Source organism: Melitaea cinxia, chromosome 20 (genome assembly GCF_905220565.1).
Source record: "Melitaea cinxia chromosome 20, ilMelCinx1.1, whole genome shotgun sequence".
In the NCBI taxonomy this organism is placed as follows: domain Eukaryota; kingdom Metazoa; phylum Arthropoda; class Insecta; order Lepidoptera; family Nymphalidae; genus Melitaea; species Melitaea cinxia.
The window spans coordinates 939297-964170 of record NC_059413.1 but is presented as its reverse complement, the minus strand read 5'-3'; the positions used below and the strand labels follow the sequence as shown (position 1 = coordinate 964170).

General features: G+C 34.1%; 2 protein-coding genes and 3 long non-coding RNA genes across 5 annotated transcripts; 2 read left to right on the top strand and 3 right to left on the bottom strand.

Annotated features, from left to right (window-relative positions):
• Positions 1 to 722: 722 nt before the first annotated feature.
• On the bottom strand, positions 723 to 1597 carry LOC123663510 (estradiol 17-beta-dehydrogenase 8-like). Its single transcript, XM_045598183.1, has one exon. It carries the CDS (start codon positions 1539 to 1541, stop codon positions 792 to 794), a length of 750 nt encoding a protein of 249 aa, XP_045454139.1. The 5' UTR covers positions 1542 to 1597; the 3' UTR covers positions 723 to 791.
• A 12674-nt stretch (positions 1598 to 14271) lies between these two features.
• LOC123663708 lies at positions 14272 to 15202 on the top strand. Its single transcript, XR_006744692.1, has 2 exons — positions 14272 to 14378; positions 15121 to 15202. It is a non-coding gene; the product is annotated as an uncharacterized LOC123663708 (long non-coding RNA).
• A 3523-nt stretch (positions 15203 to 18725) lies between these two features.
• LOC123663188 lies at positions 18726 to 19065 on the bottom strand. The gene is made up of 2 exons (XR_006744625.1): positions 18967 to 19065; positions 18726 to 18855 (listed from the first exon to the last, which is right to left on the bottom strand). It is a non-coding gene; the product is annotated as an uncharacterized LOC123663188 (long non-coding RNA).
• A 462-nt stretch (positions 19066 to 19527) lies between these two features.
• Positions 19528 to 20214, bottom strand: LOC123663487. Its single transcript, XR_006744670.1, has 3 exons — positions 20082 to 20214; positions 19843 to 19978; positions 19528 to 19644 (listed from the first exon to the last, which is right to left on the bottom strand). It is a non-coding gene; the product is annotated as an uncharacterized LOC123663487 (long non-coding RNA).
• Positions 20215 to 20271: 57 nt separating this feature from the next.
• Positions 20272 to 24295, top strand: LOC123663599. The gene is made up of 6 exons (XM_045598270.1): positions 20272 to 20515; positions 20670 to 20783; positions 21412 to 21470; positions 22651 to 22725; positions 23764 to 23855; positions 24044 to 24295. The coding sequence occupies exons 2-6, from the start codon at positions 20704 to 20706 to the stop codon at positions 24293 to 24295; spliced, it is 558 nt and encodes a 185-aa protein (XP_045454226.1). The 5' UTR covers positions 20272 to 20515; positions 20670 to 20703.
• The last annotated feature ends 579 nt before the right edge of the window (positions 24296 to 24874 follow it).

The following is a 24874-nucleotide window of genomic DNA, read 5'->3' as shown; positions in this document are numbered from 1 at the left end:
AAACTTTGTACATACAAGTATATGTGTGCAAAATTACAGCTCATTTAGTTTTGAAACAACTGAGATACGGAGTTTTGAGACGAAACATACGCGATTTTCCCTTAGTGCTGAGACTAATCTACACCGCGAGCCCCACCAACGGCTGCTTACGCAGCCCTACGTCACACGAAATACTACAGTTCTTCATTGTCTGAAAACACGGATAAAACGACATTTTCTAAAAATTAATTCTTTAGTGATTCATCGCACCCGAATCTCCCTACTTACTAAATTTCATGAAAATTGCTGAAGTCGTTTTCGAGATTTACCTCAGTTAAGCCTATCGCAGTCCAATGCTGGACATAATATTATGCCTCCACAAGTTCGTGCCAAAAAGGCGTGAACTCATGTGTTTCGCCCATACACACACGGCACCACGCTGGGCAGGCTGGTTGGTGGCTGGCTTCGTCGCACCGAGGACGCTGCTGCCCGCCTTTGGCCTGTGTATTTCAGAGCCAGCAGTTGGATGGTTATCCCACCATCAGTCGGCTTTTTAAGTTCCAAGGTGGTAGTGGAACTATGTTATCCCTTAGTCACCTCTTACGACACCCACGAGAAGAAAGGGGGCGGCTATATTCTTTACTGCCGGAATGGCATTATAAACTAGAAATTATCGTCTTACTAATATAATATTATGAAATAAAAAAATTGGTAATTTTCAACAAGTAAATAAAACCAACAAGAAATATTTGCTCACAACATTTAAATTACATTGCAACTGATATATAATATAAAATATAAAAATGGTTAAATCAAACCCGTTTAATCATTACACCATTGTCAGACACGTAGTTAGAACCGGTGATACCTTTAGCTTTATTACTTGCAAGAAACATTATCAAATCAGCTATCTCATCAGGTTCACTTACTCTTCCAAGCACTGTGTACTTCGTATAGTGATCCCAAGAGCTTTTATAGTTAGCGTTTGCTATGAAATCAGTTCTTACCGGACCTGGACATATTCCATTTACCCTGACACCGTGAGCTCCCAGTTCAACTGCAGCACAGACTGTGAAATGATTTACAGCAGCTTTGGACACGCAGTAGCTAATTGCTTGTGGTGAAAAGGGTGACAGATATCCAGCTACGCTTGATATGTTTATTATATTTCCTTTAGACTTGATCAAATGCGGTGCAGCTAGGTTAGTCAAATACACAACAGCGCGAAGATTCACACTCATAATCGAGTCATAGGATTTCATCAAATCGCCTTCAAGAATACTGCCAAGTGAATTCGATAGACCAGCGTTGTTGACGAGGACGTCCAATTGCCCGAAAGTTTTTATCGTCTCATTTATAATGCGTTTAGCGTCATCGTCAATAGCAATATCAGCCCGTATTACAAGGGGGTTGGTGCATTTTGAAGCGACTTCCCTTAGTTTTGTTTCGTTACGACCAATCATAACCACTTGGGCACCGGCCTTGCTAAATGCGATAGCGGACTGTGCACCTATTCCCGAACTAGCTCCAGTTATAATGACAACTTTTTTCTTGAAATCCATGTTGCCAATTATATGTTTTTTCGTCACAACGATCACACTTACGTTCAGATTTTAACTGAGGAATTAAAATGTCCAGCGTTTTGTCTAGTACTCTACTCGGTAACTATATTTTATCAGTCAAATAGTGTCACTATCTAATTGAGATAAGAAATTATAGAATTTATGTGATATCGTAATGACACTTGAAGACAATAGCAAATAATCTAATCTTTTAAAGCTATTGTTGTCACATGTTTATAACTAGTTACAGAAGAACGATTTTTTTCCAAATCACAATTATTAAATTTACGCAGAATTTTCGAATTATACAAGTAGTTTGATGCGTTTGCTTATTTCAGTTACGCTGCTAAATAAATTATGCAAAAATCATTGTAAAGTACAGTTACAAAGATAGTATGCAAAGCATTTGTATACTAGCCCGTACTCACAGTTTGTAGTGGCCCTACTTTCTGACCCGCGGGTTGTGGGTTCGATTCCCGCCTGAGTCTAGGAGTAATATGTGTATTTTTATATAATAATACTATTTCTATGAAAATAATACTACTTCTATAGTTATATTCTTCTAGAAAAATAATACTATTTCTATGTATATTTATCAAAAATAATTAGCTATAATAGTCGGCTGTAACCTGTAACAAGCATTAAGTTGCTTAATATGGGAACTGGCGACCGTGTTTGTGTTATATTTATTTAAAAAAAAAAGTATGTATACTTATGCACGGACGTAAGAAATTATACTTCATCGGCTAGCTAACTTCACGTTGCTAACTTCTTCTTTATTGACTAGCAAACTTCAGGGTGTCGGTTTTTTTGTGACGGTTTGCGCGCGCATCGTAAAAATTTACTCTCATAATTTTTCCCTAACGCCCCAAAAGAAGTACTACTTCAAAAAAAAAATTGAAATTAGGCACGAGGAGAAGTCGCGCTGGTAGACTAGGGCACTTAAAAAGGTCGAGTTGCCTAATATTATCCATATCTATACAAATAAATAAAAATTGTGTCTGTTTGTAATATTAAAATAACTGCTTTTTACTAAATGCATATGGATGTATACACGGTATATCGTCGTCGTCAGTTGTCGTACCCAGAATAGACCCCTGTGGAACGCCCATTTTTAGCACTGATCCAGAAGACTTCGTTCCATTTATTGATAGGTGTTGAATTCTATTAGATAGATATGAAGCAATTAGATTAAGAGCTTTACCATTAACGCCGTAATACTCAAGTTTACTTAATAAGATCCCGTGGTCCACGCAATCGAATGCCTCTGATAGGTCACAAAATATACCAATAGCATTTTGTGATCCCTCCCAAGCGTCATATATTTGAGATATATATGTTTGAGAAGTGCCACACCAGCATTTGTCGTAGAGCGACCTCTAGTGAAACCATATTGTTCACTGTGAAAAATTCCATTAACTTTAAAATGGAAAAGAAGTTGATTTAGCATAATTTTTTCAAATGATTTACTTAAGGACGGTAGGATTGAAATAGGTCTATAATTACTGGGATTACTTCGACTTCCCTTTTTAAAAAGTGGTAAAACTTTACTACATTTTAGCAAATCTGGAAAAGACCCTACTTTAATAGCATTGTTAAAAGTTAAAGCTAAGAACGGAGCGAGGCCATCAATGATAGTACAAATTAATTTAACTGAAATGCCCCACAGATCATTTTTTTTTTTTAATATTAAGATTCTTAAAAGCTTTTTGAGTATCTAAAGAATCAACTTGCGAGAATGAAAAATCAACATTACATTTGCTTACGTTATTTTTAAGAACTTGGGTAGAATCAGTTGAAGATGAATTCAGTCGAGAAGTTAAGTCAATGGGTATTTTATCGAAAAAGGCTTCAAAGACGTTAGCCAACTTGTCATCCGAGCTTACAACAGCACCATTTATATTTAATTCAATTGGTATAGTTTGCTTATTATGTTTCCCACAGATACTATTAATTATATTCCATGTGCATTTAATTTTATCATCAGAATTAATAATTTTATCTTTGATATATTTTGATTTAGCCGCCATACAAAAAGCTTTAAAAGTTTTAGAATATTTTTTTAAAGTTTTTAAAAATGTTATAGAATTCATCTAAAATTAATTTGAAAACCGAATTATAGATTACATCTGGATTCTGTGCCATCATAACTACTTTACTTATTTTTACACACACACAACATACACGGACAACAGGGATTGAGGATATTAGAAATTATTTCCTCAGGAGACCAATTTATCAGAACTCCTCTAATAACACCTATTCTTAAAATGTTAAATGAAATAATAATATGCTTTATAATTATTTTCGGTTATAATACTGTTGCTTATAAAGGAGTTGGCATCAAGATAATTTGTGAAAGAGACAGACATACGGTTTCAAGCTCGGACTAAGAATCAATCTTAGTCCGAGGTTTCGACCAATTCTTAAACACTACCATTAACTAAATTATAAATTTTATTTTTTAGAAGAAAATTTCCAAAGGTTATTTGGTGTAATATAGTTCAGTCATTATCAGAGGATTGGATCTTCTGAATATGAATAATGTAAGGAGGTGTATCTAGTATATTATAAAGATTGTGACCAATTGTAGTATTTGGTGTACTGTGTGAATCATTAACATTAGGTGCTACTGGATTATCGGATTGTACTAATTATAGGCTGCTTTGCGAGTGAAATATTTGTTATGTGTTTTTACCCTCATCAGATTTATCTGACTCTATACAACGTCAACCAATGTCCTTTTAATTTCCCACATATATTCTTTCCTTTTTATTGCAATTTTTGCATATTTTATGCAAGCAACCACGTTTTAAACATACTTTATTGGATGATTGGTCATACTAGAATCATCATATTCTACTGTAATAAAACTTTAAGGTTCGGGCACTTTGCAAATTCCCTGGGATCAGGTGGCTCATTCATGTTGAAATATAAAATATATAAAATTTTTGTGTCGCGGTGTTTGTAGTTAAACTCCTCCGAAACAGCTTGACCGATTCTCATGAAATTTTGTGTGCATATTGGGTAAGTCTGAGAATCGAACAACATTTATTTTTCATCCCCCTAAAAGTTAAGGTTAATCCACCCCTAATGTTTTTTTTTTTTTAATTTTTAGATAAATTATTTATTTTTTATTTTATTGTGATATAGCGTTGAAAAATACATTCAACCCTAAATTTTCACCCTTCTACCACCAACCCCTATTTTTAAGTAGCGTTTAGTGGCGAGACAACGATTGCCGAGTCAGCTAGTAGGTATAAAGTATATAAAAAACTTACCAACCAAGAGTTTCCTAAGTAATTATAATATATACAAATTAAATTAATAAAAAAAAATATTATGGAAAACTGTTTTCAATCAATAAAATAGAAAAAGTAATTAATTAATGAAAAAATAAAAATACACAACCGCACGCGTTATACATAATTTCCCGCCGTTTTTCATGGCGTATTTTAGATAGTGTCGCCATTCGCCAACTTTTGAAAAAACTTTTCCCTAAACCTTGTAACAACAAAACCCCTAAAACCTAAAACGTTAACGTCTAATAAATCGATGAACGCCGGCGGCATGCATGAAAAAGGATAAGTCCTTGTAGCTTTACGGTCACTGTCCCATACGCTCAGTGTTTAGAACGTTTACCAATATTGTGTATAGTTAAATATCGTTGTATGTTAAATTAGTCCAGCGCTCGACAGGTGGCGTGCGGATCAAAATAGATCGCGCTAAAACTTTATTTACGTGGTATAGTATGTAAGATTAGTAATTTAAATAAACGAGCAATCAAGCTATCGGACGTCGGTGTCGGTGGTCGATACGTAGATCAGAATACTGTCGTGGTTTTATTTATTCAACCCTTCAAGTAGTTCACAACTAGTCCAAAAGTCGACCCCCAGCCGCCGTAGCACGCCAAGTGTTATACACTCAGTAATGGTCGCTCAGTGATACTCCGTCCAAGATGTTTTATCGCGTTGTCACGTTAAACTATCGTCCGTAAACCAACTTTACAGACTACTATTTTTTTTAAAGGGTTTTGAAATAGAATTCTTCTTCTTCTTCTTCTTTGGCTTTAGCACCCTTGCGGAATTGCCAGTATCAGAGTAGATGCTTCAATGTTCGGTGAGTGTCTGTTGTTCAGTTAGGACATTGACAAGACTGACTTTGCTATTTATCAATAATTGTGGAAGTACAAGTTAAATAAAAAGAAAAAAGTTTTTTTTTTTTACCGATATTGAAAGAAACTGTTGCTCTACCTAGAACAAAACACAACAAAGGTTAGTAGGACATTACTCTATAGTCTAATGTTATTTTCTACAATAAACGCACACAAAGTATCAACAAATGGTGTATGTACAAAGGATAGCACAGATTTAAAATCAGTGGGGCGTGGGATAACAGGCGGAAGAAAATTATATAGTGAGGATACATTTTGTGAGCAGCTAAAAAATATGTGTTCAGGGGAGCCTTCGTCTAATCCGCATTCACAAAGGGAGCTGTCTCTTATTCTTAATTTGGCTAGAAAGACAGGGTTGCAAGAATGGCCAAGGCGAAGTCGGCATATTGTGGAACATACATACTTGGCCGCTTTGTAGTACTTAAAAAACCAAGGTTTGGAGGGTATTTGCCTTTGGATATCAGCATAGTGCCTTCCCGTAGTTCTACTAGACTGCATCCACCGTTCATTCCAGACTGAGGGTAAATGAATTTTCGCAAGAGAAATGACGTCCTGACAATAAACCTTAAATTGACTAAGACCTCCGGACCTAGTTGCCTCCTTAGCGTACAGATCGACATTCTCATTGCCAACTATACCACAGTGGCTAGGAACCCAACCCAGCTCAACTTTAATATTGTTATTATTCAAATTAAAAAGTATATGTTTAATTTTCAGGATTAACGGAAATCTTGACTTTGTTCGAAATTGATTAGAAGTAATTGCTTGCAGAGCACTCTTTGAGTCAGTAATAATAATGGATTTGTCAAGACGGTGTGACTCAACGAATTTAAGAGCTTCAAGAATAGCCAAAACTTCACCTGTAAAAACCGAGGATATTGGTGGTAATCTGTAATTTAAAATAACATTGACTTTCGGAATCCAGACAGCCACACCCACACAGTCCAACTCAGACAATTTAGATGCATCAGTATATATAATTAACCAGTCCTTAAACTGACTGTTCATAACAGAATTGAATTGAGAGTTGGCCACCATGTAATCCTTACTTATGGGTAAATCTAGGATAATCTTGGGGGAGAAGACAACCGAAGAAAAGGGGGTATCATAAAGAGGGTTAAGTCTGAATTGAGCAACTGGGCATGGTAGAGATGTAAACTTTAGGTAACTCTTAAGGAGACAGGGGATATCTTTATGGCACCAATAGTTGGAGGAAGAAGTAAGCTGGGACAGAACACTAAGCTTACGAATAAGAGGATGTTGAGAGTCTTGGAGTGCTTTAAAGATAAACCTATCAGCAAGGTACTGACGTCGCAGATGTAGGGGTGGATCGACACATTCCACCTGCATAGCATTGATAGGGGAAGACTTCATAGCCCCTATAATTATGCGAAGTGATTTAGATTGTACCCTATCTAACATTTTTAAACAGGTTTTATTGCAGGGCTCAAGTAGAAAAACTCCATAGTCAAAGTGACTGCGGACCAGAGCATTATAGAGGAGCTTCTGTGTGTAGGGATGCGAACCCCACCACACTCCAGAAAGTGAGCGAAGAATATTGACATTATTTTCTGACTTATTTAGAACATGATTAACATGTTGAGAGCCAGTCATTCTTGAGTCAAGGTATACTCCTAAAAATTTAACACAATCCCTAACCGGGAAAACTTGGTTGTCTGAAACTATTATTACATTAGGTATAGATCTCCTCCTAGAGAACACGACCACACTACTTTTTTCGGTAGATATGGATAAACCATGTCTATCCAACCACTCATTTAAATAATAAATAGAGGAATTAAGTCGGTTAGAGCATTCTAATATATCCGTGCCAGAAATGTACAATGCCACATCGTCCGCATATTGCAAAACATTGCAGAAAGAACTAACTGAAAGGTCAAGGTCGTTAGTATAAATATTATATAAAAGAGGGCTAAGTACCGAACCTTGGGGAAGACCTTTCCAAACTTTCCTAGGTGGGAGGGTGGAATTTTGATAATTAACTATAATAGAACGGGTTGACAAGTAATTGCAGACATAATTTACTATCTTCACAGGAAGACTCAGATGAAGCATCTTTTGCCTGAGCACCGGAAGAAGCACATTATCGTAGGCGGACGACACGTCAAGGAACACTCCCACCAATGATTCGTTTTTTGAGAAGGCAGTGCGGATATCAGTAATGAAGATACTGAGGCTATCTACTGTACTGCGACCTTTTCGAAAACCGAACTGAGTCTTGGAAAGAATACCATTGTTCTCTACGATCCACTCAAGCCTATTTTTAATGAGGTGCTCTAAAATTTTTGCCAGGGTTGATGATAGAGCAATTGGGCGATAAGAAGAGGGATCATTACCAAGCTTTCCCGGCTTTAAGATAGGTATAATGATTTGAGTCCCCCATTCCTCTGGAGGAATTTCCGATTGAAAAATGGAATTTAAAAAATTTAGACAAGTCCTCTGTGTTTCCAGGCCACTTCTTACCACAAAGGAGTAAGGGATATCATCAACTCCAGGTGAAGAGTCCTTTAAGGAATTTAAAACCAATTGAAACTCCTCCAGCGAAAAGGGGCGATCAAATTCACCGAGGGGAGTACGGGACGAACTTAAAAAAACGCGACTTTCCTCAAAAGACGGAGCCGATGCAGGAGCTAACTTCTGAGAGAAGGAATCTAACCAAAGAGAAGTGTCATTAATCATAGGACTATCATTAAGGGAAAAAGAACCACGGAATTTTTTAATATTTCGCCACACTAATGAGGGATGAGAAGACGGAGACAAGCTTTCACAGAACACAAGCCAACAACTCTTTTTCTTTTGAGCGAGTAACCTTTTTACCTGTGCTGCAATATGTTTGTAATTCAGGTAGTTTTCTAAGCTCATAGATACCGAATACAAGCGCTCTGCCTCTTTACGCCGTCTACAAGCATTTGTGCATTCGGAATCCCACCATGGTGGGGAAGAAATTCTATAAATGCCTCTTTTTTTAATAGGAACCGTTTTTTTCGCACTATTTAACAAAACGTTTTTAAAATCTGAGTAAAGCATGTGAACATTGTAAACGGAGACTGGAGGAATTTGGCGGATTTGTTGATCAGTTATGTTAGCAAACTGAGACCAATCTGCGTTAGCCAATTTAAATGATTGTCTGGATGGATAATTAATCATAGAAGGAGAAGGAGTGTGACTAAATGAAATGAGAATAGGAAAATGATCACTGCCAAAAGAGTCACTGAGAATTGACCATGAAAATTGGGCTGAGATGTTACAGGAGCTTAAAGAAAGGTCGACAACACTCTTAGGATTCTGGAAAGGTGAAACCCTGCGTGTGGGAGAACCATCATTAAGTACAACGAGGTTGTATTCATCAAATAAGTCTAGTAAAAGTAGGGAGAGACTATCACTGAAATATGACCCCCATGACATATGATGACAATTAAAATCACCTAAAACAACTATAGGAGGGGTTAAGGAGGATAAAATGGAGGAAAATTCAGACAACACAGATGATGAGGGGACAGGAATATATACAGATATAAATGAAACATTTAAAGCACGGACAACAACAACATTGAGACTATCACTATGAGATGTATGGATGAATGAGTATGTACATTTTCTAGAGATTAAAATGGCTGTACCAGCCTTTCCATCACTTCTGTCGTCCCGGAGACAAGCGTAGCCCGGTAACCTAAAAGAAGTACCAGGCCTTAACCAGGTCTCCTGGACGGCAACAATTGATGGATTATATTTTTTTAAGATATATGTAAAATCATGTTTTTTATTCTTTATGCTACGGCAGTTCCACTGGATTAGATTCAGGGACATTTTGCAATAATAAAGACAGCTGAGATAGGTTTTTACGAATATTGTTCGGTAGCCCGGTGTCACTGAACCGGGAAATCATACTAATGAGAATAGAGGTTAGTAGTTCCAAAAAGTTATCATTAGGGGAAATATTCTCTTGTGGGAAAGCACACCCATCAGGTAGGGATGAAATAGGGGGTTGGACTATATTTTGATGCGCTTGTCTGTCATAACCTGGGCTAGCAGGTGCGATTGGACGGGCTGGAGTAAATGTAGTTTTTCTATATGAAGTAGAAGTAGGGGAATATTGTGTATTGACAGGGTTAGAAATAAGAGGCGTATTCCTAGCTGTGTCAGCAAATGATCTACGTACCTGTGGGAATCTAGCAGAAGCTTCAAGGTATGAAACACTTTCCTGCGACATAACTAATTTTATAGCTTTTTGTCTAGAGTGCTCAGGACAAGAATTATCATTTGCTGCATGCGCACCAGAGCAAAATAAACAGGACAGGGATTGGACAGAGCATGTTTCGCCCTCGTGCATTTGTGAACATTTGAAGCACCTCGGTTTTGATCTACACTGAGCCTTTACATGACCAAATCGACAACAATTATTGCATTGGATTGTTGGCAGAATGTAGGTTTCAACCGGTAAGGAAGTAAAATAACAAAATACACGAGGGGGAAGTTTTTGTCCAGAGAAAGTTAAAACTACTGTTTGTGTAGGGATCCAGATGGGGGTATTATTTTCATTATATGATTTTCGGCTCAGTCTCCGGGCCCGAATAACTTTTCCAACACCATTGGGGACTTCAATATTTTCCACCAGTTCTTCCATAGACCACTCTACAGGTACTTCTCGAATAATTCCCATTCGGGAAATGCTAAATACTGGAATTGCTGCTATATATCCACCTGCAGGTAATGCTGAGTGGTCTAAGAAAGCATTGGCGTGTTCAGCTGTCTTAAATTCTATTGATACACGGTTGCGTCCAACTCTTTTAATTCCATCCATCACAACATTATTGATATTATTTTTATAAAGAAAATGGCCGAATTGAATTGGACGCAGGAAAGCACCTGTGTTTGGTACTGTTTCATGTCTTGATACGTGAACCACGAAAGGGGCAACATCATTTGACGAGTATTTGTTTTTTCCTTTATCATAGTCCGGGTGAACGTAAGTCAGTTGAATAGATGGTGTTTCAAGGGCGGATGACGACGATTTCTTGGCCTGGAGAGCAATATCCGATTCAGGCCGCCTTTTTCTGTTGGATACATTCGAATCCATTGAAACTGCCGTACTCATATAACCTCCACCAGGATCCGGCGGTTCATTATCCATTTTAAAACAAGTAAAAACTACACAAATATACTTACAGAATGACAATCACACAACACAAAACACAATAGGATAGAGGTTTTACAACAGAAAGGTATCAATATATTAAACAGAAAAATAGCCGCGCAAGAACTTACGAAACTTGCACACAACCACAATCCCCCACCAGGTTTTGAAATAGAAAATAAATTATTTTGTATGCTTTGTGTTAAGTGCAATTAAATATTTTATATTGGCAACATTGTTCGAACGCAAAAATACTCTGTGGTGAGCCGCAATGGCGTTTAAGTTGGTCTTCTTGTTGTGTGTGCTGCGATTATATAAAAACAGAATAAATGAGCATATTAAAGAAATAAAAGCTAGTTTCCTTCCAAAGTCCTAACACTTTGCTTTAGTATATTCAATGAACATGTTCTTTTAAAAATTGATTATTGAGGAATTGTTATTTTTATTAGTTTTCTGTATAGAAATATAACGTTCTGAAGAATTAAAAATTCCACAAAATTTATCCTCTAAAACTTTCCCGCTATTTGCAAAATATCCCTAAATTCAGGGGAAAATCCCTAAAGTTAGCAACACTGATTTTAGATTTTAAAACATGGAGCATAGAGAAGAGGAGAACGATCGCTATAGAAAATAGTGTCCCGAAAATATCGACGAAATAGCGTAGCGCTGCGATCGCTAAGTTGCCTCAATAAAAGCGCGGGCTGTTGTGCGCTAATTTGAACTGATCTATCAAGTCTATCAACGTTTAGTTCGATCATTTTATTAGACATTCGAAGGTGCATAAATTCCTAACAAGCTGAAAAACTGTTTCTGAGCTACAACAATTCAAAAAGTTGTTATCGTAATAATATACACACGTTTCTACGCTTTTACAGATGTTGTTTGGAATTTACACTAGCGTATAAATTAAGAGACTGGGTTTCATTTTACCTGATATTCTTTTAGTTTTAACTTATGTATATTTTAAGTATAAGTTACAATGACCTATAGAAAAAAAATTCAACGTATATAACAACTCCAGAGATGTGTATATACGTGGCGAACTCATGCGAAAATTTCGCATAAATTGAAAAGAAAAACCAAAATAGTGATTAAACTTCGATAATTCGCAAAAAAGGACGTGCCTTTCGGATCAGATAGTACTAAATAATAATTATAGAGAAGACTGTCTTATTTATAAGTCTGTGAGGTGTTTGCATATTTTTAACCATGGGCATTAATTTAATTCACAATAAAGATTCATTCAGAAGTAGACGATATTGGATTAAGTTACGTAATAATAATCTATTTCAACGCAATAAAGCTGCGATAGGAAGCTTAGTATAAAACTTCACAGTTAATATAACACTTACTTATACATTTTTTATAACCTTTATTTTTTGTTCACATTTATTGTAAATGTACTTTAACTAAAATATTTACGATGTTTACCTATTAATAAGATTCGAATATGAAATTACCTATAATATAATTTAAAAAGGTTCTGAATAGAAAAATATTTGCCAGATAGTGAAGTGTGAAGCGGAATGAAAACATATCAAAAACTTATCCGTTTCATATCGTTATAGATTCAATAACTTACAGATACTGAGACTTTATCAGTAAGATGTAAAATTGTTTTTATAAGATCAATATTTTAACATCTGTTGAAGATTTTGTATCTATGCTCTACACCGGATATTGTAATTGGCTTTGGTATGACTGTAGTCATGTTGACGTATAATCTATTGTTAACTTCACTTCCGTTCTTCATCTTGAATCGTTCCATCTGCTTGTGCTTGTGACAAGTTGTTAAATTAATTGTATTATTGTATTCTACTTTTATAATCCGACAGTGTAATGCAGTGATAGTTTATTGAAATAAAACTCACATTTCATTACAAATTATATTTGTTATTATTTCGTGCTGCTACTCTCCTGACGATCTCCACGGCGCAACCTAACTTTGCTAACAGGTTATGGGCCCAGGTCCCAGGAATAGAGAGTTTTGCGCACGAACAAAATGGCCGAATCGAATGTGAGTACAATTCATCATATCGAAAAGCTGGCGGGGTGCTCCAATTATTCTAGCTGGAAGTTTGCGATGGAAATGCAATTGACTTTGGAAAATTTGTGGAGTTGTGTAAGCACCGAAGCGGTCACTGATGCTGTAGCTGATAAGAAGGCGTTAGCTCGCATTGTTCTATCGCTTCAACCCGCGCTTTATCAATACGTCAGGCAGTGTAAAACAGCTCATGAGGCTTGGACTAAACTAGCTGCTAGTTTCGAAGACAAAGGACTATATCGTCGTGTTGTCTTACTTCGTCAGTTGCACAGGATCGACTATAATCAATACTCATCGATGTCTGAATACATTGAGGCTATAATGCACTTAGTACAGCAGCTCTCTGATATAGGAAAGACAATCGAAGATGCTGAAGTGGCAGAGATAATGTTGTCAGGATTGCCCGAACAGTTTGACATAGTCGTATCAAGTCTTGCGGCGGGGTCGATTGCTAGCACATTGACAAGTGAATTAGTGAGGACCAGACTACTACTTGAGGACCATAGGCGTAGCACCGACAAATCTTCATCGGCATATGTAGTGAAAAATCAAACAACACGCACCAACAAGAAGATGGTAACCTGCACATATTGTAAACGTCAAGGACATGTAGCCAAACGATGCTTCAAGAGACGGCGTGAGGAAAGTAATAGGGAGAAGGAACACACTCTCTTTGCTGCTGCCTTCGCCGATTCGAGCTCAAGCGAATTCATTATTGATAGCGGAGCTACTGCTCACATGTGTAGGGACTTGAATCTCATGTGTGATATTAAGGATAGGAATTATATTATATCTGTCGCCAATGGGGAAGAGCTTTCAAGTAAAGCAATAGGCAAGATACAAGTAAGTTCAAGTATTAGTTTGTCAAATGTACTTCTGGTGCCTCATCTGTCAAATAATTTAATGTCTGTCAGCCAAATTACTGCCAAAGGTTACACTGTAGTTTTTAAAAATAACTTATGTACTGTATATAATCAGAATACAAAAATCTCAGGCAACCAAATTTTCTCAGCTTGTAAAACAAATGGGCTTTATAAATTTAAAGTTCAGCAAGGTAGGCCCTTACCTCATGATCACTCCAAGCCCCTTCATCCTAGGCAGGGGACAGTGAGTGTTCACACAGCTGCGTCCGTGCCTAAAAGCTTATGGCATAAGCGCCTTGGTCATCTTAACCACTCAAGTGTAAGTATCCTGGGAGGTGGTGGTCAGTGTTCTGGTGTTGTTTTTCAGGAAGACAATTCAATGGAACCTGCCAGCTGTGTCTCTTGCTTGTCAGGCAAGATGCATGAGGCATCTTTTCCTCAAGCTAGTGGAAGACGTGTTGCCAAACCTCTGGAGCTGGTGCACTCGGATGTGGCTGGACCGGTGCAAGTCAGCACTTGGGGCGGAGCCCGCTACTTGTTGACCTTCACTGATGACTGTACGAGGAAGACCTTCGGATACCTCATGAAGTCTAAAGATGAAGTAAGTTCCCATTTTGTTTCTTTTAAAGCTATGGTAGAAAAACAGACAGGATTGCCTATTAAGGTATTACGTACTGACAACGGAACCGAGTACTGCAATAATAAATTATCTAATTATCTAAAGAAGGAAGGGATTGTTCACCAAACCTCTGTGCCTTATTGCCCTCAGCAGAACGGCGTGGCGGAGCGTGTCAATAGGACAATATTTGATAAAGCACGTGCTATGTTACTGGAATCTGGGTTGTCGAATCGTTTTTGGGGGGAAGCTGTGATGACAGCAATCCATTTAAAAAATAGAAGCCCTACCGCCGTGTTGTCAAACAGAATACCAGAATGCGAATGGACCGGATCCAATATTGATCTTAGTCACTTGCGTACTTTTGGCTGCGTTGCATATGCACATGTTCCTAATCAGAAAAGACAAAAGCTTGATGCCAAGGCAAAGAAATATATATTTGTAGGATATGGTGATAATTGTAAAGGTTACCGTTTAGTTGACCCAGCGGATCCTCGTAAAGTAACTCATTCAAGGACAGTTACATTTTTAGAAAATGAGTTTGCTGGAAAATATACCAAAGATGAATTTAAAATAGAAAATTATACAAGTACATTATTTTATAATAATTCACATGCAGATGGTAATGAGATGAGGAATGATTTTTTAAATATTGACATCAATACAAATAATAATATAGTAGATAATGAAATTTTAAGGTCTAATGATGATCCTTCTGTACTTTCAGACGCGGAGAGTACGCCACATGCTTTCTCGCCGCTATCTGACGTCAACTACTGCACCGGAGATGAAGGTGATGAAGATGGTAAGCCTTTTGGCACTGACTCTTCTCTGCCGGAATCTACATCTCGAGGAGGAGAGCCGACATTGTCTGTAGGTACAGATGCGTCTTGCTCGCCACGACCAGTGCGTAGTAATAGAGGTAAATTGCCTATTAAATATAAGGATTACGACCTGTCTACTATGATGGCTGATGCTGCTTCGCTAAGTGACCCCATGTCATACCACGAGGTAATGAATTCACCCGATAAAGATAAATGGCTTGAAGCTATGAAGAGTGAGTTCAGTGCCATGATCAAAAATGGCGTATGGGAGCTCGTTGATCGCCCGAAAACAGGTAATGTGATCAAGTCTAAGTGGGTATATAAGAGAAAACACGACGCCACGGGTAAGTTTGATAAATTCAAAGCCAGATTGGTTGCCCGAGGTTTTACGCAAAAGGAAGGGGTAGATTATTCTGATACGTTTTCTCCTGTAGTCAGGCATTCAACCCTTAGGATTTTGTTTTCTATTGCCACTCAATTTAACCTAGAGATAGATCATTTGGATGTAACTACAGCGTTTCTAAATGGCGACCTTAGCGAAACAATATATATGGAACAGCCAATTGGTTTTTAGTAACGGAGACAAAAATAAAGTTTGTTTACTAAAGAAAAGCATATATGGCTTAAAACAGGCTAGTCGTGTATGGAATAATAAGATACATAATGTTTTAACTAATAACGGCTTTAGCCAGTCAAAATGTGAGCCCTGTATTTATGTAAAAAGATCCAAAGATGAATATGTGATAATAGCTCTATATGTAGATGACTTATATGTGTTCCATAGTGGTTGTATAAAAGGTGTTTTGTCGCTTTTACAGCAACACTTTGATATAAGACACTTAGGAGAACTAAAGAGCTGTTTAGGGATCAATGTAACAAGAAAGGAAAATGTAATTATTTTAGACCAAGTAGACTACATTAAGCGTCTGTTAAGTAAATTCTGTATGCAGGATTGTAAACCGGTCGCAACACCTTTGCCTGTAAACTTAAAGCTAGAAAAAGCAGATAAATGTTTGGAAGATTCTGTTTATAATTATAGAGAGCTTTTAGGTTCACTTATGTATTTAGCGGTTTGTACGCGACCAGACATTTCATATGCCTGCAGCCAACTAAGTCAGTTTGGTACATGCTTTGATGTGAGTCATTGGTGTGCTGCTAAAAGAATATTAAGATATTTAGCGGGAACGACAAATTATGGTCTTTATTTTTATAAGAGTAGTGGTTTGTCAATTGATGCATTCACTGATGCAGACTGGGCCAATGATTTATCAGATCGCAAGTCTTATACTGGGTATATCATTAAACTCGGTAGGAATGTCATAAACTGGGAAGCTAGGAAACAGCGTTGTATAGCATTATCTAGTACAGAGGCTGAATACCTAGCTATTTCTGATGTATGTAAGGACATATGTTTTGTGAGAAATTTCTTGTCAGAAATTTTAAACAAAACTTTTAATGTTGTAGTATACAATGATAACCAAAGCGCACAAAAATTGTTGCTAATAAAAGAATATTCCCATAGACGAACCAAACACATTGACTTGCGGTATCATTATGTTAAGGACTTAATGCAAAAAGATTTATTCGATGTAAAATACTTACCAACAGAGCGCATGGTAGCAGATATGTTTACAAAACCATTGTGTAGAGAAAAACACCATGGTTTTATTAAAGAATTAAATGTATGTAGTCTAAATTAATAACAGGGATCACACTATATTTGAAATAAATGACATGTATTAATGGTTTGTTGTAAATATAAGTGCATTAAAGATTTATGACTTATAATTATAGAATTGTGATCATGCATTAATGTGTTGCATTGTGAAATGTTATTTTTTCTGCATTGTGTAGTCATAATCAGGTGCCTATGTTTTTTTTTGAATGTGTATTTGTTTTAGCATGATGTAGTATGTTACTGAATATGTTTTGTATTTGTAATACTATATCCCATGTAGAGCCTAAGGAGGAGTGTTGAAGATTTTGTATCTATGCTCTACACCGGATATTGTAATTGGCTTTGGTATGACTGTAGTCATGTTGACGTATAATCTATTGTTAACTTCACTTCCGTTCTTCATCTTGAATCGTTCCATCTGCTTGTGCTTGTGACAAGTTGTTAAATTAATTGTATTATTGTATTCTACTTTTATAATCCGACAGTGTAATGCAGTGATAGTTTATTGAAATAAAACTCACATTTCATTACAAATTATATTTGTTATTATTTCGTGCTGCTACTCTCCTGACGATCTCCACGGCGCAACCTAACTTTGCTAACAACATCCCACGGCTGGGATTAGGTTTATATTTTGTTTTTCTTTTTTGTTCTGTGATACTAAATAAGTTAAAACTATAGCATTTGTTAGTGGTATTCTTCCTGTATGCTTCAGCCTGTAATGCTCTAATATCCCACTGCTAGGCATAAGCCTCTTTCCCCCGTGTAGAAGTCAGAGCTTAATCCACCACGCTGCTCCAATGTTGGTTGGCAGATTTATTCCGTATCAATCGCTATTAGATGTACATGATAACAACAGGAACCGACGGCATAACATGCTCTTCGAGGCACGGTGGGGAGACTCAAAAGGACTGCACAAACAGACCACAGCAAACATCTGTATGGCCAATACAAATGTTTGTTATGTGCGGGGATCGAACCCGCAACCACCATAACCAGTGCTATGACCGTTGCGCCAACGCCTTGTCCTGTATAGTATTCTATAGCTTTTTTTTTGTATAAAAATACATTATTGTCTCTCATTAATTATGAACAATATTATGCATATTTTGATATGGTTTTATTAATTTTTTTTTTTTTCAATAAAAATCATAAAAACACCACAATTACTGTTTTTAATGATGCTTACAATATGTTTCTTCACATAATTTATAATTATAAATACAACTTCTCTCAAAGTAAATTAAGAATCAATAAATAGTACTAAAATTATCGGAAATGTATTAGCCATATTATTAGACTATCTGTTAATTATTTAATTAACAAGGAGACAATATAAACGTGGCCTTTGCATTGTGACTACTATACAGGTTTACTGGCGAAGTGGTGAATTAGTATCAATATTGAGTGATAGTTAGTAGAAATGAAAGATCAAAATTTGCTATATTTAACGACATAGTAGTAAAATAAATAAAAAACAATTAAAATATCATATTTTTTTTATTTCATAAAATTGCTTTATAAATGTATTTACATTATTTACAAGTTCATTTGCATACAGTTAGATAATTACAAAAAAAATCTGCTACCTAAAAAACATATCTATTGACTTACAAGATGATTTGGAATTTTTCAAAGGTAATGTAGATAGATACTTTCTTTCTTTTCACACTACTACTAAAAGATGTACTTGATGCTTGTTTTTACTTCAGGTGTCACAGTTCTAGATGGAGCCTCGATTTAGTTGAATCTTTAAGTTTATTTTCAATTTTCACCTAATGTATAATAGTATGAGATTTTTATTTATATTAAAAGAAATGAAAGAAAATATATGGTACCTATAGTGTATGTCAGTTCCTTTACATAAAATAGTGGCTTGCAGAGTTTCCATATACATTTTTATATCTTCTATAGATGATGTAGTATCAATAACAATTTCTGGTTGTTGAGAGAAAGAAACCTGTTGTATCAGAAATGATTATGTGAGCAAAACTTAATAAATTTTATAAAATGCTCTGTATGCATTATGAATAGATAAAATTATTTAAAAAAGCATGAGAAAATTATTTACCTTCACTGAAAGATTATTGGAAATAGTAAAATTCATATCTTATATAATATCAACTCTTCATCACAAGCAAAATAACACCATCCTTGGATCAGTATTGAGTGAAAAGGAGACGGAGACATGTTCGAGATAATGACCTAATGTTGAAATATATGTACAAAAAAAATATTAAAATCTCGCAAATCTATAACAATATGATAAACATAATAATATCTAATTCTTTTACATTATTAGCTGTTACAATCTGATGAATGGTGATTCCATATGATGGGGTCCTGCTGGTTGAGAATCTTCTTTTAAATTGTTACCTTGAACGATTTTTAACAAGGGTATTAATGTCATTTTGCACTGTTGGAACTTGCTGTAACAAAAAAAAAAACAACTTTAAAGTAAAGTAAACGGATTTGATATTTCTTATATTTCAATATCATCTAAAAATAATAAATTTTGGCATTCAAACCTCTTCAGAAATGTCCTTTTCCAAATCCTGACGGTTTATTGGAATGACATTGTCATTCAAAAGAGTCCACCTTTTGCGAGGGATGATAATTTCAGCTCCATTAATAATCAATCGATCAATTTTCTTAATATCTTCTTCGCGAAAGTGCTTCTCACACACAAACTGATTTGGAGTCAATTGTTGTGATAAAGCTTTTACCCATTTTCCCTCAATACGTTATTCTGAAAGTGAATGAATAAATTTTGAGAATGTAATGACTTGCAAATCTTGTAATTAACCTTAATTTCAACAATTTCTTAAAAGTTAAATAAAGATTAATTTATTTAAAAAAACCATGATTAACTAAGCAAATAATAATTTTACATATTCAGTATTCCAATGTACAGCTATGAATCAATAACGTATGAAGATATTATTACCTTTGGTAGTTTGGTACTTTGAATAAAGATGATTGACGCAAATTGTTTTTCAGTAATTCATTCTATTTTAGCGATCAGATGCTAAATCTCTTTTACATCCACGCACAATACAATGTTTCACCATTTTTTAATGTTTCTTTTGGTCAAAAATTAAAAAAATACGGAGCACGATTATTTTCTCACAAATGCCGCAAAGAAAATTTGTAAACATTGTTTACAAAATACATTATTCAACTAACTTCATTTACTTGTACTCATAAGCACATGACATAAACAGCTAACTTCACAGAGGCAACTTACCGTCAGCAGCGCAGACTGGTGGCTGAAAATGAACTACAATTATGTACAAGTTTTTAGGGACAGGCGGGCTATGCTTTAGTACGTAGCGATCCAGTAGGGCGACACTTTTTTTGCTATACTTTCTATACCAAACTTGAATTTTTATATAAATTGGCAAAATTGTACGTCAAAATGAAAAAATTTAAACGTCGGAAACGTCGTAATTGTCAAATTTTGACTCGAACAATTATTTCCTAACCGCCATATTATATTGCAACCACCGAGTAACCACGCCCGGAATTTTGGATTTTTAGTTTTTTCTGCATATATATTTTCTGAGCCCTAATACTTTATTGTGAGAATATTATTCGTCGCTTCTAGGGATTTACTATGGGTTTGTATTTGAACCTGAATCATTGGTCTTTTTGGTCGAACGAAGTAATTTTGCTTTTGAAAATATATCTATATCAACAGAAAATAATAGTATTTTATAGTTATACCTATATTTTTATTACTTATACTATATTTTTCTGTTTTCATTCCTTTAGAAAATACAGTGAAACGTAATGTGAGATATCAAAAATGTACTATTTGTGGTCTAAAGAGGACCCCTGGACTGGAGCCAATGTATTTTTGAAGAAGTTTCCACTTGATCCAGATCGGTTAGTGTAAATATTACTATGCTCTGTGGTGTTAACAATAGAACAATACAATATTTAAATAAATTCTACTTATAATCTTTATAACAGTAAATAGCTAACTGTAGTAATAAAGTAACATTAAAGTATTATACATACTTATGTATACTAGAAAACTAGTTGTAGACTATGTAAAATTTAAACTTTTAATTTAAATTGACGATTAAAATTCTACTCTCAGGTGTCATTCTTGGGTCAAAGCAGTTGGGAATGAAGACTGCTTACATACCTGTTAAAAAATTGCATGAAATTAAATATTTGTGTGGATATCACTTTGAAAAAAAGTATTTTAATACAAAGGGCAATAGATTAATTAAAAATGCTATTCCAACATTAAATTTGCCACAACCATTGGATGTCTTCTAGTCTTTTGGTAGATTTTCCTTTATATGGTGAAGAAAAAGAAAATTCTCAAGTCTTGAAAGGTGCAAATTTTTTTTATATGTTTATGATAATTATAAATTACATGATTAACATAATTATGAAAATATTTATTTTTTCTCGATGTTCTTGTTTAGCTATTTGTCTAGCCTTATTTCTGGTTCATAATATGCTAATTGATGTTTATGATAAATTCTTTTTTATTTTCTAGTTTTCAAGATATAACAAATTCAGAGAATGTGCAATGGAATGAAAATATTTTATCTAAAAGTGAGTAAACTACTTTATTATATTATATTTATTTATGTTATGTTGTTAGAAGTAACAAGTGTTTTTAAGAGGTACAGCATCTTGTTAGTTCATGTTTGGTTATGTAATATATTTTTAATGATGGATAAAATTAAGATTTTTATTGTTAATTAAATGAACTTACTTATAATTTTAATAACTTGCTGTTGCAAGTCTTATACATTTTTAATAAGTGACAAAAAGTTTTCTTGAAAACAATGTCTTGTTGTTTCAAAAACTCTGTCTTACTAAGTATGTACTGGAAATTTAAAAAAAAATAAAGATGAGATTTATATAAAAGCCATACAAATGTTCACAATTGTACTGTATAGAAAAAGATAATTTTTAAATATATTTTGTACTGATAATGGCAGTACAATCTCAGTTGTAATAAATATCATATAATAGATTATTGTTAGTCAATGTTCTAAAAAATCATCTAACATATACCTATTTAATTTATTATTTATACATTTACCTAGATAATATTGGCCCTTAGATATCAGATATCTAAGGCTGATTGATATACATATCGCTGATAAAATGAGAGATATATGTAAAACACTTTCTGAGAATCTTTAATATCTTTTAACACATATATGCAACGATTCACAACATATGATACAAATGATCCAATGCAGTATAAGATTTTTAGTTTTATTTTTCTATAAAATGATTATGAATAACACCTTTGGAAAATAATCATTTTCATCTTCTATATAACAAGATAAGTAATCATTAACTTTAATTTTAAAATAAAAATAATTTCATATCAAATCTATACTATTAGTATAAAGCTGAAGAGTTTGTTTTCTTGAACGCGCTAATCTCTGGACTTACTGGACCAATTTGATTTTTTTTTCAGTATTTGATAGCCCATTTATCAAGGAAGGCTAGGGCTATAGGCTATATATTATCACGCAAAGACCAATAAGAGTGGACCACCAATGAAGAATGTTTCAAAATCGGATTTTTTCCTTCTGAGACCTTCCCCAGCTAGCCCAAAGTAACTATTCCACGTGGACAAAGTTGCGGGTAGAAGCTAGTAGAAAATAAAATTCAGATAATTTAAGAGTGAGTAAATAATGGAAAATGTAAAAAAAAAAAAAATAACAAGTAATAGATACTAGATATATTTAGATATTGTACTACTATTTTTCAGATGCTGAATACAGCTTTCTCCCTTTGCCCTCTACTTCGCAGCCACCACAAGGACTTACTTTTGAAAAAACACTAGGTAATAATAACAAATGAAAATTTCACATTTTTGATTACATAAAACATTAACAAGTAACATGTCTACTTTAAGCATATAGCTAATTAGCATTTAATTTTATGACACAAGTTCACTTTATTATATAAAATATTTCTCTAACTGTATATGTTACTACATAGATAATTATAAGCAACTAAAACATTTTTATGTATTAATTTTTTTTTTTAAATGTTTATTTGTCTCAAAATTGAATTTTATAGTGTTTTAGTTTAATACATTAATATAATTCTATGAAAATAAAGCTAATCCGAAGTGGTCTGCATTGGCTGCAATACACTTAAAAGTTGAGGCCAGTTATTAATAGAAGCACACACTCTTTCTATGGGAAAATTATTTATTTCATTATACCTATGAATAGCCCGGTACACATTTGACTAATATCAAGCATATGAGAGTCAAATCAATTTTTAATTATACTGCTTCAAAAATTTACATTTTATAAATCAAAAGTTTGCTTAGTTTTGTTAAATATGCATTAACATTAATGTTTAACAGTTTCATTTATCTATATTTTATACATTTATATATATATATATTTCAATATTATACTATTAAAGTATAGTACAGTTTAAAAAATAGAATGACAAAATAATTTAGATATAGCTCTTTCCTTAGTAATCAAATACGTATATTTTATTGTTATAATATTTCAAGTAAATTGAAGAAAAAGGGAAAAAAATAATAATTACATTCAATGATTCCAATTGTATCATGCAATGGGCATTCCTTTGTCGTATACTTGTGTTATTATTTAAAGCAAAATTAAATACATATTAAACTGTAACGATCACTAATAAAATATATCAATATTAGCGTTGTTTAATATTGAAATAAAAATAATAAATGTATCTTAATATAATAAAAGCAATAAATTATTTTATAATATTATATTTAAGTAAAAATTTATGAAATTAAAGGAATAGATCACATTATACATAATATTGTATACTTTCTACAAAAAAATGTATATATAATAACAGGATTTTTTTTAAATTTCAGATTCTACATTAACTGAACGTGAGAAGATCCTGCTGAGTCATTTGACTCAAACTAAATTAAGCTTAAAGTGTTTGGCAGTGGAAATGCGAACTGTGAGGAAGACACTAATAAATTGTTTGTAGCTTATAACGATATTAGCAGGGTCCGCACTGACATGCCTAATAGAAATAATAATGATGACATTCAAGTTGTTGATGAGATAGTTTATCCTGTTTTGTCTTTGCCCAATGAAATCAATTTCTTTTTATATGAAAATGATTTATGTAACTTTTTGGAGCAGCCAGTAGTATATGTTAGTGGTTATTTAGCTGCAAAATTATTAGATAGAACGAAATATCAGAAATGTCATTCGTTAAAAGTTGATAAACCAGTAGACGACTTAAACAATTATATTAGTTTTAAAGAATGGTGGAAAGATTCGAGCTCATTGTGCTTTCCTTCTAAACCTTTATGTCATTTTGTAAACAAGAGCCAAATTCATTTCAAAGCTATTATATCTCAGGACTTACAAATTAAAAATATAAAGCAGTAGACTAGTTTGCAATTAAGTAATGAGCATTTTATAGAAAAAAACAAATCAATTAATTCATAATCTTTGTTTATTATTCATTAGAAATCATGTAAAGACAAAAATATATAGAATTAGAATAATGTGATCAAGACAAAGCTTAGATAACAATTTTTAAGATTCTTGTTGAATATTTATATTTATATTGTCAGTACTATAAAACAATGTTTGTAGAAAACATACATATTGGCAGTTCTTCTTGACATCTAATGTCTTTGCAATGTTTTTTGTTTTCCAAGTTTTTCAATGTGTATATTTTAGCTTAGAAACCGAAAAAAAAAAAAATATTCCGCTGTGGCTTCGCCCACATAGATTACGCGATTTTCGCTATTTCGTTTTCTCCCATAATCCGCTATTCGTTTATCCACATACCATTAAATGGCGTACATGGGATTGTAGCATCTCGTGAAAGAATTTTTAAAATCGGTAGTACTTTATGGAATTACCTACTACAAACATTTAATAATACAAAAATAAGAATTTAGAAGATTACTCTAAATATGTTCTTATTATGTTTGTAAATCATTATGTTTTTTATCTGTA

Bases quoted from the DNA above. Each gene is read 5' to 3' on its own strand.
- LOC123663510 (XM_045598183.1), bottom strand. From the start codon at position 1,541: ATGGATTTCAAGAAAAAAGTTGTCATTATAACTGGAGCTAGTTCGGGA.
- LOC123663599 (XM_045598270.1), top strand. From the start codon at position 20,704: ATGTACTATTTGTGGTCTAAAGAGGACCCCTGGACTGGAGCCAATGTA. The intron at 21,471-22,650 runs GTGAGTAAACTA...ACTATTTTTCAG, and splicing joins TGAAAATATTTTATCTAAAA to ATGCTGAATACAGCTTTCTC. The intron at 22,726-23,763 runs GTAATAATAACA...TTTAAATTTCAG, and splicing joins TACTTTTGAAAAAACACTAG to ATTCTACATTAACTGAACGT.